Source organism: Eleutherodactylus coqui, chromosome 7, assembly GCF_035609145.1.
Source record: "Eleutherodactylus coqui strain aEleCoq1 chromosome 7, aEleCoq1.hap1, whole genome shotgun sequence".
Classification (NCBI taxonomy): domain Eukaryota; kingdom Metazoa; phylum Chordata; class Amphibia; order Anura; family Eleutherodactylidae; genus Eleutherodactylus; species Eleutherodactylus coqui.
Genome location: NC_089843.1, coordinates 187732739 through 187747877, shown reverse-complemented (window position 1 = coordinate 187747877; position 15139 = coordinate 187732739). Strand labels below are relative to the sequence as shown.

General features: G+C 43.7%; 1 protein-coding gene across 1 annotated transcript; it reads left to right on the top strand.

Moving 5' to 3' along the window:
• Positions 1-12531: 12531 nt before the first annotated feature.
• Positions 12532-14694, top strand: LOC136573646 (speedy protein 1-B-like). Its single transcript, XM_066574909.1, has 4 exons — positions 12532-12740; positions 13500-13582; positions 13806-13974; positions 14058-14694. Exons 1-4 carry the CDS (start codon positions 12690-12692, stop codon positions 14277-14279), a joined length of 525 nt encoding a protein of 174 aa, XP_066431006.1. The 5' UTR covers positions 12532-12689; the 3' UTR covers positions 14280-14694.
• The last annotated feature ends 445 nt before the right edge of the window (positions 14695-15139 follow it).

Here is a 15139-nt window from a genome sequence, read left to right as displayed (position 1 = left end):
TCGTCTTATACGCCGGTCATTGAATAGTGTGATTGGCTGAAGCCACGTGCGCCTTCAGCCAATCACAGCCATTCAATGCTGTCATTGAATGGCTGTAACTGGCTGACGGCGTGTGTATTAGCTTTCTGGAGGCGGGGATTTCAAGCCCCGCATTCAGAAAGCAATGCTGCGCCGGGGACGAGGAGCGAGCGACATCCTGCCGGAGCGCGACAGAACGCCGGGGGAGGTGAGTAATGATTTTTTTTTTCTCCACTGTATTACCGGCGTATAAGGTGAAAGTTGGGGAGTCGTCTTATACGCCCCGTCGCCTTATACGCCGGTATATACGGTATCAGTCAACACCCAGGGGTAGTGCAGCTATTATGCACAGTAACGCAGTTGGTCCTGCCAATCTGCATATGGAGTGGGGAGGAGGGCAGGGTTTATGAATATGCATGAGACTCATCGGACCCCTCTCTAGTCCAGCCCTGCGAAGTTTGAAAAAGTAAGACAAGATGATTTCCATTTGCACGTTTATTTAAAGTAGTACAGCAAATATGTATATATATAAAGTTGGTATTGTCAAACCTTTAAAAACATGTTCCACCCAAAGATGTTGGATTTTTTTTTTTTTTCACTCCATTAGAAATTTTAAAAAGTTTTTCAGTTCATTATATAGTTCATTTAATAGTACCACTAAAAAATATAACTCATGCCGCAAAAAACAACCGTCAGACAACTACGTCGATGGATAAATACCAGTAACAGTTATGATTTTTTGAAAATGGGGAGGAAAAATAACGGGCAGTCCTCAAGGGGTTAATGAAGCCCGATGCTTAACCTAGTAGTACAAAAGTGTTCCTTGTGATCGTGGTTCAATTCTTTTGCTTCTGTTCTGACTCTTGATCTTTTGACACTGACCCTTGACTTTTCTTTCATGTGTGAAGCTGTGGATATGTTGCCTATATTTTGTTTTAGCAGCATGGTTTTAAATTGTAGCCCAGAATATTAAGGGTATCCGATGCGGATTATGACTACGTAATTCACTCACTGCATTGCAATGAACCGATTCCGCATTGAAAATTGGTGCCATTTCAAGAACAAATAGAGCGTGCTGCAGACTGCACTATTTTTCCAGTCCAAAAAAATGGAAACATGATGAAAGGAAGGCAAACTGAAGCCTTTCCGTTTTTTTAAACACCCATTGAAATCAATAGGGAAAAAAACATCCGTTCTTTTTCTGTTTTATTTCAGTTTTTCTTCTCCAAAAACAGAGCAAGGAGACAGAAATCCCGAACTGACCCTAACGCCAGTGTGAGAGCAGCCTCAACCATTTTGAGTTGTCTCCTATACGTAAATTCCATCAGTGCTACTGGGAACGCAGTCACAGTCTTGCTTAGCTGTTATGACTCATGTGAACAATAGTTCTCTACTGCCTTTTCTTGCCAAGAAGCCTCTGATTAGCTAAAGTAAAAATAGCAGAGTACATTGAATGTTCAGATTGCTGTGACATCGACATGGGCGATTATTAATGGAAATGAGCAGAGAGGTGCAGCTGTGATAACGGATCAGGCCATAGCAGTCATTTCATTTTAGCTAAGAGAGCCAAAGCAATATGATTGGCTTGAAATTCATTTTTTATTAATACATTTTTTTATTCATACATTAGCATTTTAGTGCATAAAAAAGGCATGTAAAAACACATATTTTTTTGGATATATGCATCACTGAGAATAATTAACATTGATTAAAAAATGCAAAATGTATAATAGTACTGTAAGACCTCTTTCACGCAGCCAAGAAATTCGTATGAGATTTGTACATTGCGAGACGCACAAATCTCGCATGAATATGAACCCCATTCTTTTGAATGTGGTCATCATATGCATGAGTTTTTTTTTCTTCTCCTCTGCATGAAAAAAAAATCATGGCATGTCCTATCGTTGGGTATCGCCTTGCCCATAGTTTTCAATGGGGCTGGCACTGCTTGCTAGTTGCACGAGAGTGAAATGTGAAGTTTACTCATTGAAAACCATGTGAAGCATGGCGCAGTGGAGGATCGTTTTCCCCCAAAATTACACATGGGCGAGAGCGATATCTGGCTGAGTTTCAAGGAGTCATATACATGAACCATTTTTTTTCCTGCATCGCACTTCTGGAATTAGAATTGGGCTACACATAGGCCGCCTGCAGACGGCCGGGTTGGATCCGGCAGCGCGTAGTCACCCACGCCCCGCAGCGCCGGATCTTTCATGTGCCGGCTGCCGGGCAGCCGGCGCATGCGCAGACCGGAGCTGGCGGCCGGTCAGTGACGTTTTTTATGCGGGACTCTGCGAGCCCCGCACAGAAATAGGTCGTGCTGCGGTTTGTTTGCCGCACAACATTTCGCGCGGCCAAACCACAGCCGTCTGCTTAGAGTTGCGTTTGCTAACGCAATCCTATGGCAGCTTCCAAGGGTGGAAATTCCGTGGGAAATCCCGACGCTGAATTTCCGCCCGTCTGCAGGCATCTATACTTATAGATTTGCAATAAGTGGACAGCACTGGTCACAAGTTAGTCATTGTCCACCAATGACCAAGGGTGTGTACATAGAACTTCAGGAACCCCATAGCAAAATTCAGAATTGGGACTAAAAATGTGTGTGTATATTGTACGGTATATATGTTCTATAGGATACAGAATAATGATCACATACTACTTCAACACAATGATAATAATTGTAATGCACTTACCTCCAATGATCACAGGTTACATTCTCTCTGATTGGAGTCATCGTTTTTCTTCTCTCTCTTGGGCCAGACTTCTATGAAGACTTCATTCTGCCATAACTTGTCTTAACACACACATTTTCCATCCTACCAATCCCCACAAGTAACATCTCAGTACCCCCTATAGTACTTGTACCTCCACTGTGGCCTCACTAAGTAACAGTGCCCCCTCTTGGCGCCAGTAAGTAATACTGCCTCCACTGTGGCCCCACTAAGTAACAGTCCCACCCTTTGTAGCCCCACTAAGTAATAGCCCCTGCTCTGTGGACTAACTTAGTAACAGTGCCACCTCTGTTTGCCCACATAGTAATAGCAACCCCTCTTTGCTATAATGAGTAAAAGTTCCACCTTTTCCCCCACATTAGTAATAGTGCCCCCTCTGTGGCCGCACTTAATAATGCACCAAACCCCCATGACCCTGAAAGTGCTGTAGGCACTATCGTGCCTCCTCCCCTTGCAGAGAGGGGCAGTATATATCGGCCGGGTGTGAAAACCCGACCGATATGCGCCCGTTTGAATAAACCCTTAACAAAATTTACGTTTTGGGAGAAGGTAGAGGAAGAAACATAGCAGAAGCAGAAAAAGGAGGGCAGCAGCAGTTTCACCAGCAGCAACAGCACCTTGAGAGCAGAGTGTGTCCATTCGTGAGGGAGCCTGGTAAGTGCCACTGTGACAAGTGACCACTCTACCCTCCCAGCTACTCAATGTATGCCCTGTGTCCAGAGTCACCCAATGGCACTAGCTGCATAAGGACTGCAAAGAAATCGTAGTGGCCAGACTAGCGACTTTGAATGACATCTGAGGCCATTGACACACACTGTGTGTATTTGCAGTTTCTCTGCTGGTTTTCTTTTTGTCTTATATTACCAAAAAAACAAATAACTACCGTATATACCGGCGTATAAGACGACTTTTGAACCCCGAAAAATCTGCTCTGAAGTCGGGGGTCGTCTTATACGCCGGTAATACAAAAAAGGTAGAGGAAGAAACATAGCGGAAGCAGAAAAAGGAGGGCAGCAGCAGTTTCACCAGCAGCAACAGCACCTTGAGAGCAGAGTGTGTCCATTCGTGAGGGAGCCTGGTAAGTGCCACTGTGACAAGTGACCACTCTACCCTCCCAGCTACTCAATGTATGCCCTGTGTCCAGTCACCCAATGGCACTAGCTGCATAAGGACTGCAAAGAAATCGTAGTGGCCAGACTAGCGACTTTGAATGACATCTGAGGCCATTGACACACACTGTGTGTATTTGCAGTTTCTCTGCTGGTTTTCTTTTTGTCTTATATTACCAAAAAAAACAAATAACTACCGTATATACCGGCGTATAAGACGACTTTTGAACCCCGAAAAATCTGCTCTGAAGTCGGGGGTCGTCTTATACGCCGGTAATCCGGTAATACAAAAAAGGTGGAGGAAGAAACATAGCGGAAGCAGAAAAAGGAGGGCAGCAGCAGTTTCACCAGCAGCAATAGCACCTTGAGAGCAGAGTGTGTCCATTCGTGAGGGAGCCTGGTAAGTGCCACTGTGACAAGTGACCACTCTACCCTCCCAGCTACTCAATGTATGCCCTGTGTCCAGAGTCACCCAATGGCACTAGCTGCATAAGGACTGCAAAGAAATCGTAGTGGCCAGACTAGCGACTTTGAATGACATCTGAGGCCATTGACACACACTGTGTGTATTTGCAGTTTCTCTGCTGGTTTTCTTTTTGTCTTATATTACCAAAAAAAACAAATAACTACCATATATACCGGTGTATAAGACGACTTTTGAACCCCGAAAAATCTGCTCTGAAGTCGGGGGTCGTCTTATACGCCGGTAATACAAAAAAAAAGAAAGTGTCAAAAAAAAAAAAGAATCATTACTCACCTCCCCCGGCGTTCTGCGGCGCTGCTGCAGGCTGTCGCTCCCTCCTGGTCCCCACCAGAGCATTGCTTTCTGAACGCAGGGCTTGAAATCCCCGCCTCCAGAAAGCTAATACTGTGATTGGCTAACACACGCTGTCAGCCAATCCCAGCCATTCAATGACATCATTGAATGACTGTGATTGGCTGAAGGCACGTGTGTTTTAGCCAATCACAGCCATTCAATGATATCATTGAATGGCTGTGATTGGCTGACGGCCCTGCGTCCAGAAAGCAATGCTCTGCCGGGGACCAGGAGGGAGCGACAGCCTTCAGCAGCGCCGCAGAACACCGGGGGAGGTGAGTACTGATTTTTTTTTTTTGCTCCACTATATTCCTGGCGTATAAGGTGACAGTTGGGGGGTCGTCTTATACGCCCCGTTGCCTTATACGCCGGAATATACGGTAACTGTGCTGCAATCCCTGGGCAGCAAGATATGTGAGAACAGAAGTCCGCACTTTACAGTTTGTATATTTATCCACTGTCCTTGTTTGGCGCAGTGTAACTCTATTCCCCAAATCCCACTAGTAGCTGGTGACTGGTGACTTTGAATGATATGTGAGGGCACAAATGAAGGACTACAATATTCCCCACACCAAAGTGTATTTTATGTGTCTGCTTTGCTGCTATATACATTGACAGCAGCAGAAATATATCCTCTCCTAAAGCACAGAACACGTTTCGTATAGGCATATAAACATGATGCAGCTTTTTTCTCTGCTCCCTCCAATAGAACCCCATTTAAGTTCTCTGCTGGTATACAAGCTTTCACACCAGCAGCAATATATCCTCTGTAGTATATCTGTCCCTATTAACAACAGACTGATTATATGCTATATAGGCATATAAATATGGTGCAGCTTCTCTGTCCTGTGCTCAACTGTAAAATGGCAGCTGGTTACATTGTGTCTATGTTATATATGCAATTTTTGCCAAAAATAGGTTCGGACTAACTCGATTTGGTTTTGCGAAGTTTTGGAAGATTTTGTCGGCCGGCCGATCAAGGTGAAGAACACTGCTTGACAACCCCTTTATTATTTTAAAAGTGTTTGATACAGGGGTATAACTAGAAAATGCTGGACCCAATAGTAATTTTTTGAAAGCTGTCCCCCTGATCAGTTACCGAATCAGGTTAACCTCCGCATAATAAGTGTCCTGCAAAACAATGCAACACATACAATGCCCCCCCCCCCCCCCAAATAATAGTGCTACTCAGAGAGTGCTACCAAAGATAACAGCACTGCAGATAATGCCTCCAGAAATAACAGATAAACTTAGAGTGCACCTTAGAAAAATAATCACTTTTTGTGTCCTGCAGAATAATAATACACCTTTATGTCCCCCACAAGGTAATAATAATCACTTTGTACCACTGAAAAGTAATAACATCCCCTCTCTGCCACCACAAAATAATAGTGCCTTCTCTGTTCTCCCACAAAGTAGGTATGCCTCCACAAAGCAATAGAGCCTTCAAAGTTATAGTGTCCACTCTATGCCCTCTGCAATCCAACAGCACTGGTGCAAACACATGAATAGGACAAACTTGATTACTCTCCCTACTGCCTGACACACCATGCACAGAGTATAACCAAACTCATCCCCTGTGTCCTGCTCTCAGTACAATATGATCATCAAATAGAAGATGGGTGAGGAGTCAGGCAATGTAGTCAATATTTTTTACTGACTGAAAACAGTCTTACTACATTAAATTAGTATAGGCATGTCATTCAGATATGTCTTCTTTACTTTGACCAATGTTGTGCATAAAAAAACACAGCATGTCCTATTTTAGTCCATATTTGCGGACCAAAATTGCCCATTAAGGTCTATAGAACTGTAAAAATACGCAGTGAAATAGGATGTTACATACGTATTCACTATGTTTTTTTACGCATGCTGCCAGGAGCCAGTGGAAAAAATAATGACATCAATTGGGTCTCCTTGCCTTTTTTTAATGCACACGAAAAACACAGTGAATATGGATGCAACATACACACCAAAAACGCACATACGTACGCAGTGAGAACTTAAAAAAAAAAGAATACGCCTGTGGAATGAGCCCATAGGCCGAATGCGCATAACTGGGATCACGCAGAGAAATTTGACCTGGTGTCCAGCCAGTGACCCCCGCGTACCTGTCCACAGCTACCGTTACCTGTTTGCAGTGCATTCGGTAGAGTTCTCATCGCTAAACACTATGCTAATATTCCCTGGGCCCCTGCAGAGCATTTCAGCTAGACCGTTCTGTGTGGGCAGTTCCAAAATTTTAACAGAGCCTTTTGGGTCACAGAAAAATTGGCAGTTCAGTGTGATGACATGCTGTTCTAGGAGGAGGAGTAATATCTTAGAGGGATAAATGAAGCATATTCTCCCCTTTTTTGGGGTGATGGAGGATGCATTTTTTTCCCTGGTTGCAGCGAAAAGAATCTTTAGGATCTGCTGCTTTCCATCTGTGGAGAGGAGAAGTCTGGGGAAATCCAGCCTTTGTTCATCTTTTTGAGTGTAAGCATGTCGGCGCTGTCAGTTGACAGGTGGGTACGCTTATCCGTGATGATCCCCCCAGCTGCACTAAACACCCTTTCTGACAAGATGCTATCGGCAGGGCAGGTCAGCACCTCCAGGGCATACAGTGCAAGTTCGTGCCACGTGTCCAGCTTTGACACCCAGTAGTTGTATGGAGCGGACGCATCACGGAGGACGGTGGTACGGTCGGCTATTCTCTCACCATCTTTTTACAGTGCTTCCTCCGACTCAATCTCGACTGGGGAGTGGTGACACAGTCTTGCTGGGGAGATATAAAACTGGCAAAGGCCTTGAAGAGTGTTCCCCTGCCTGCGCTGAACATGCTGCTTGATCCCCGTGCCTTCCCTGCTAGTTGGCCCTCTGAACTGCGTCTTCTGCCACTAGCACTGTCAGATGGGAACTTTAGCATCACTTTTTTCACCAGGGCCCTGTGGTATTGCATCACTCTCGTACGCCTTTCCTCTTTGGGTCGAGAAGGGTGTACACCCAGTAATCCATGTTGGCCAGAATGCGTCTAACGCACAGGTCACGGGAAAGGCAGCCTAACATGAAGTCAGCCATGTGTGCCAGAGTACTAGTACGCAACACATCGCTGTCCTCACTAGCAGGATGCTCCTCCTCCTCCTTGTCATCCCATACATGCTGAACTGATGAGAGGGATGCAGCATGGGTACCCTCTGCAGTGTGGCCAGCAGTCTCTCCCCCCCCTCCTCCTCCCCCTCCTCCTCCCAAACACGTTGAGATATAGACGTGAGGGTGGTCTCGAGTAGTGAACATCTTGAGTAGCCTAATACTCGAAGAAGCATCAAGCTCAGACGAGTGTGCTTGGTCATCTCTAGAGGGTGCCCATACATGTTGTATAAAAGCATGTGGACTTCCAGTGATTGCCATCGATGGTGGCACATGGACTTGTGCAGGTGGCAGCTGGAAATCAGTGTAAATCACCATATCCTTATGGCAGAGACCCATAGCATGTACAAGTAACCTTATACAAGCAGTGCTACTGCAATGCATTCTCATAGAGATAAGATCTTTTATGGTTCAGGTTCCCTACAGGGACATAAAAAATGTAAAAAAACTAAAACCCCTCTTTCGTACACTTTTCCCTTTTCAAGTTTAAAAAAATGAAAACCCCACATATTTGGTACTATCATCTCTGTAACAACCTGTATAATAAATTGAACATAGTATTTTTTCTGTATGGCAAAAAACTTTAAAAGAAAAACTTTTAAAATTGAGGCACAATGCTTATTTAGTTAATTTTACCTCCCCAAAAAACTCTACATGGGCTTATTCAGACATGCGTACATCGGCCGCATTTTCACGCCTGGGCAATGTACGCTGTCCCTCCCACTCACCGGCTGTTTGCTTCCCTCCTCCCCTCCGAGCAATTTGCAATGGGAGTGGGCGGGGGTGGAGCTAAGCTCCTGCCTCCTCTCCACCCCTTGTCTATAACCAGCAATGGGAGTAAGCGGGACAGAGCATCACTTAGCTCGGCGACCATCCTGCCCCCTCCCATTGCAAACGAAGGAGTGGAGGAGAAAGGCAGAGAGCCAGTGAGTGGAAGGGAAGGGGGAACTGTTTAGAAGGAAGCGTTATACGCTCGTGGGAATAAGCCCTAGAAGTGATCAAAAAAGCTGTATGTACCCCAAAATGCTAAAACTACAGCTCTTCACACAAAAAGAGCAGCTCTCATGGAGCTATATCCATTAAAAAATAAAGTTAGGGGACTTTGAATGCAACGATGTAAAAAAAAGAAATACCAAAAATGATTTTTATTGAGCAAGAGTAGAAAAACCTAAGAAAAAAGTAATAATTTTGTTATCGTTATAATTGTACCAGCCTGCAAAAAAAAGATCATTTATGCTGCATGATTAATGCTATAAAAAAGACAATGTCAGAATTTGTTTTCTCACCCTGCCCTCCAAAAACTGTATAAAACTCTCAAAATACACTCTATATTCCCAGAAATGGTATCAATAAAAACTAAAGTTTGCCAATCAAAAAACAAGCCCTCAAACAACCATGTTGATGGAAAAATGTAAAAATGATGGCTTTTAAAAAGTGGATATGATAATCCCCCAAAAATTATTGCATTCTTTTGGCCAAAATAGGCCACGCCTGAAGGGGTTAAAGCTCTTAGGTACCATTGTCAGTCCTTCAGACCCGCTATATTTAAATCAGAAGGTAAAACCTGCAACAAAACTAAGAAAATAGCCAAAATAACCAGAATAATAGAAAATACAGAGTTAAAAAAGTTGCCTTTCTTCATACACTATAACAGGGGTCCCCAACTCCAGTCCTCAGGGACCACCAACAGGTCATGTTTTCAGGATCTCCTATAGTAAGAACACCTGTGGCAATATCTGAGGCACCGACAATAATTACATCACCTGTGTAACATGGAGGAAATCCTGAAAACATGACCTGTTGGCGGTCCCTGAGGACTGGAGTTGGGGAACACTGCTCTATAACATCTGGAAGCTGCAGGAAAAATGCACTAAAGATAAAATATATAAAGTTTTATATCCAAGGTCAAGACTGTTCAGTATTAAAGATTGTATCTCCCCCAAGAGAACAACATGGCGGCTTCCAGAAAGGCTCCTACATAGAAAAAGGATGGCAGAAACCAAAGTGTTATTATACCATCCAACTATATCCCATAATATCCCAGCCTGGAGGGTGAGATGATGAGCGGCGGATTCCCTTTACATCTACTGCTGTGTGATCCACTGTGACAGGTGCCACCAGCAGCAGCCAATAGAATCGCAGCGTTTGCTTTCAAGCCGAGCAGGAAAACAACAGTTGGTGCCAGTCAGCGATCGCTCTGCTAGAGTTCAGATTGGCTCCCTATTGCTCTCAGCGACTTTAGGAACTTTCTTCTTGAACCGAGATTCGGATCTACGTCACCTATATCATCACCGTGATGGAGAATTCACCGCCTGCCGTTCGTGAGGAGGGGTAAGAACCAAATCTCATACATGGAAATGCTTGTTTATGTTATCCCATATATTGATGATTGGTCAATGTAGATTAATAGGAAATGATGTTTGTGGGTTTAATCAGAATGTAAAAGAATTTGGATTATTATTAAAGGGGTTGTCTCGCGAAAGCAAGTGGGGTTAAGTACTTCTGTATGGCCATATTAATGCACTTTGTAATATACATCGTGCATTAAATATGAGCCATACAGAAGTTATTCACTTACCTGCTCTGTTGCTAGCGTCCCCGTCGCCATGGCTCCGTCTAATTTCGGTGTCTTCTTGCTTTTTTAGACGCGCTTGCGCAGATGGGTCTTCTCCCTTCGGCTCGGAAGCTCCGCCCCCTTGTATGCGTCATCGCGTAGCTCCGCCCCATCACATGTGCCGATTCCAGCCTCCTGATTGGCCGAGCCGAAGGGAGAAGACCCATCTGCGCAAGCGCGTCTAAAAAAGCAAGAAGACACCGAAATTAGACGGAGCCATGGCGACGGGGACGCTAGCAATGGAGCAGGTAAGTGAATAACTTCTGTATGGCTCATATTTAATGCACGATGTATATTACAAAGTGCATTAATATGGCCATACAGAAGTACTTAACCCCACTTGCTTTCGCGAGACAACCCCTTTAAGTATGAAGAGTTTTGGTGACAATATGAAGAGATTTGGGTTTGTGAATATGTGTGAAGATATAATGCGGATTTTGAATGATTATGAATAAATATGGACATGAGGATGTATTTATCATGCTTCTCTATGGAATGTATTTTATACTGTATGGTTAATTTGTATTATTATATATATTTGAACTTTCTGTGATTTAGTATATGTATCTATGATTAATTTGTTTGTAGTATACTCAATATATGTGCATTTTATTTAACATGTATGTGCCTGTCCTTGCTAAGTCGCCATTCAGTTTAGTTATTACTACCCCCCGGGATCATAATAATAGCATACCCCGAGACCCACTAAGCAAATAGAGCAATCACTTATTTTACTGTCTATGGAAACAGTGGAGATATACTCAGCTATCTCCCTCTCTCCATTCACTTAGGGGGGCTTCGGGTGTAATATATAATAAACAGTTCACATTCACTTCTCGCTGACTCCCAGCAAGTCCCCAGCGGCGGCTCCAGGTCTGCTTGCTGACATAATATGTACAGGCTGAGCTGTCATTGGCTGCAGCAATGGGTTTTTGGGATATCACTGCAGCCTGTAAACATTATGTGAGTGAGGAGACTCCGAGCCGCTGGCAGAAGACTTGCAAGGAGTGGAGAGACAGGAGTATGAGCTTTTTACTATGTTTTTCATAAGGGGACTCTTTTTTGCATAAAAGTTTGAACTTGTAAAACCCCTTTAAGGGCTCAGTCAGACGGGCGTTTGTTTGCTGTGCATTTTTTTGCACAAAGCGCATGCGCACAGAAATGTAACCGAAGCGGGCGCCACGCTGAAAAAAACACACTTGGCTGTGTTTAAACATTTGCACATAAAGTGCGGTGCCCGCTATCCCCTGCTGCGGCTGTGACAGCTGCAGGGGAGGATTCCTTGGATGTGAAACCTCTGGATGCTTCCACATTGAGGGGTTTCACCTTGTGGTCAATGGGGCCAGCAGCAACAGCGCCGACCCCATTGAGAGCATACAGTGAAGATCGCAATCCTTTGGCATAGCTGTGACAGCTGTGGCCAAGGATTACTTCATCTCCGCGGGGAGTCCCCTCCTCACTGAACACTGTGACAGCATTGTGGCACAGGAGCATGATGTTCTCCCATTGCTTTCAATGGGGTGGGCGCTTCTGCAGCCCCATTGAAAGCAATGGGCTGCCGTCAACCCCTGCAGTGATTTGAATATAAGCACTATTGCACCTGATCTATTTGGGAGAGCTGCATATTTTTTAAGATTATATATGAACATGGGATGCAGCTTGTGACGAAGGCATCCCTCCGCTGCCGGACTTCTCACACAGCGCTGTTCTCTTCTCTTGGAATTGTATCTATGAATAAATACAGAGATATTGGGATGATAAAGAATAAATATGGCATTGTATTTTTTTTACTGTATTTACATAAATCTTTATTGACATTTTCTTTATTTCTTCTTTTCTGTGTAGAAGAGATGATATGACCTCCAGGTAAGCTATGAAGTTCCTTCTAGGGATCAGTTAATATACAGGGAGGGATGGAACACCTACACATAATGTAATGGCAGGTCTATAGGGACATATACACATAATGTAATGACAGGTCTATAGGGACATATGCACATAATGTAATGACAGGTCTATAGAGACATATACATTTAATGTAATGACAGGTCTATAGGGATCACACTGGGATCTATAAGTTTAATGTAGTTACACTGGACATAGAAACTAGGAAGTGTTTGTCCTAATAATAATCCCTTTTTATTTCCCGTTAAGGATCATGGACGCTGTAGTTGGTATTCTACGAGCGCTGTTTAGAAGAGGCGACAGAGGACAGAAGAGAAAGAGGGATCCGAGCCCGTGTGAAGAAGCCCCTCAGAAGAGGATGAGGGATGACCAGGCCCAAGCGCAGGAGGAGATGGCAGCCTTCTTCCGTGTCCTCGGTAAGACATATTGGGCCTTTCCAAGGCTTGTAGCATTCAACCAGGCAAACATTATCCAAGATGAAGCTGTTAGACTGCATTATGTCATTGATATTTGATACATCGCAACCATTTTTGTGTTTTTTTAGGTTGAGTTAACCCACAGTAGATTTGCTGCAGACTTTCGGCTGGGGATGCAAGCTGCTGTTTCACAGCAATATACAGTACTATGCAAGTGAATAAGGCTTTAACAAACCCCATTCACTCAGTGCAGAAGAAATTAGCAGTGGAGGAAAGTCGAACTACAGATTTTCAAATCCAACGCCTGCTCTGTTGCTCAGATACTGCAGATTTCATTCCAGAATTCATTCACTGCAATGCAATACTTCCACCGCTGCTGCTTATTTCAGTGTTATGTGCTAGGAGAATTATGTAACTTTACTGTAGCCACTAAACAAATTGATACATTTATTGATGAAATATATATATATATATATATATATATATATATATATATATATATATATATATATATATTTCTAGAGGAAGCATATTTCTGGATGTTTCTCGCCTGTGATGGCTGCATGAAGATATCTGACAAGGTAATATTACAGAATATTCACCATACATACATTTAGGGACTTATACACTTCACTGTATAACCTGGTGACATAATAGTCCTTATTAGATATAACAATGAGATTTACCCATCCAGAGTAGTTATTAGATCCTTTACTTGTTGGTAGTTGCAGCCTCTAACTCTCCTTCTCCTCCCACCAGTACCTCCTGGCGATGGTCCTCGTGTATTTCAGGAGAGCCGGACTGCATACCGAGGAATATAGAAAGAACTTCTTCCCAGCTCTGTAAGTTGCTTTTATACCAGATCTGTAAATATAAAAATGAATACTAAAACAAGTAACAGGAGAGTCCACGTGAAATACGGAGAAGATTCCAGGATCCAGTAACATTACCAACACTAGTGTTCATTAGTCTTCCCCTTTTCTCCAGGTCTCTCCTTCTTATATAGGTAATCCGCTCTACATGGTTCTGACCCGTTCTATCATCTCATTTAATTTTTTCTGCAAGGTTCTTAGCCAATCAGATGGAAGAGGAACTCCCCTTTCGGTGGCAGATGTACCCCTGGGCCTTAGGAGACACCTGGATGGAGAACACAGAACTACTCTTCCAGCAACGAGACCAGCTGCTCCGCCGGATGGGATTTAGAGCTTGGCTTCACCGAACCACCTGTGATCTGGTTAGTAGAAATCATATAAAATACTCCGGTCTTTGATGAAGGGTCTCTGGTGCTAATGACATTCATACACTGTTTAATTCTAGGTCATGGCAGAAGCCCCTTCCCATTGGGCATGGACAAGAGAGAGGCAGATGGATCACAGCTTGGCTATTCCCATATTCAGGATGGACGAGGAAGACTTCATCATCAGCCACAAACGGTTCCAACATCCAGACTGCTGCGTCTGTAAGACCCTCCGCCGGTATCCATCGATGAGGAAATTCTGCCAAGCAGAGGAGGATCCCGACCACAACCTCGACGGATGAAGATGGGTACTTTTTTATAGTCACACACATGCACACAGACACTGTTTATACATTTATGGCTCATACTCATACATGTACACATACTGTATAGCCATAAACACATTCAATAATCATCATTACACACCGTAGATAGTCACATGCAGTCACCGTAAATAGTCAGTCACACACAGTCACCGTAGATAGTCTCACGCAGTCACCGTAGATAGTCACACACCTTCACTTTACACACATGTTATAGTGTTACCTCCCTTAGTATGCCCAGAGGAAGGGCAGTACAGCAGCCATGGTTTCCCTGCAGGTTTCCCCCACTGGGGTTTTTTCCTGTCCTGCGTGTTGCTGTATCCTCTTCGTGAGTGATGGGAGGTAACAACCAAACCACATATAATAAAAATAAATTTTATGTTATTGAACTTACTATACTTGGTCTGAGTCATTTTTTTCTATTTCTGTCTGGTAGTAATTTAATTTACAGCGGTCCAATGTAATAATACCCACATATAGCCTGGATGTGCTGTCAGTATGTGATTAGTGCTGTAAGACCTAGGATTCTCACTGATCATGAGTATGAAGGGGCTGCTGTATTTGGCAGGTCACAATGGTGACCTTTCATTGTTACCAAGAAGAGAATATGAGAGTAAAGCCCCATTTGCATGCAACGATTATCGCTTGAAATTTGTTCAAACAATGGCATATGAGCGGTAATCGTTGCATGTAAATGCTACCATCGTGCATCTGAACATTGATGTTTAAATGAGCTTAATCATTCAGACCAAACGCTGTGTTCATCACAGGAGCTGGAGATTACATTGAATTTTTCCAATGGAGCCGATTTCAGCCCTCGGACAACCTGCTGTGCTCTG

Coding starts and splice junctions, on each gene's coding strand:
- LOC136573646 (XM_066574909.1), top strand. CDS start 12,690: ATGACCAGGCCCAAGCGCAGGAGGAGATGGCAGCCTTCTTCCGTGTCC. Junction 13,583..13,805: donor AAGAACTTCTTCCCAGCTCT/GTAAGTTGCTTT, acceptor TTTTTCTGCAAG/GTTCTTAGCCAATCAGATGG. Junction 13,975..14,057: donor ACCGAACCACCTGTGATCTG/GTTAGTAGAAAT, acceptor GTTTAATTCTAG/GTCATGGCAGAAGCCCCTTC.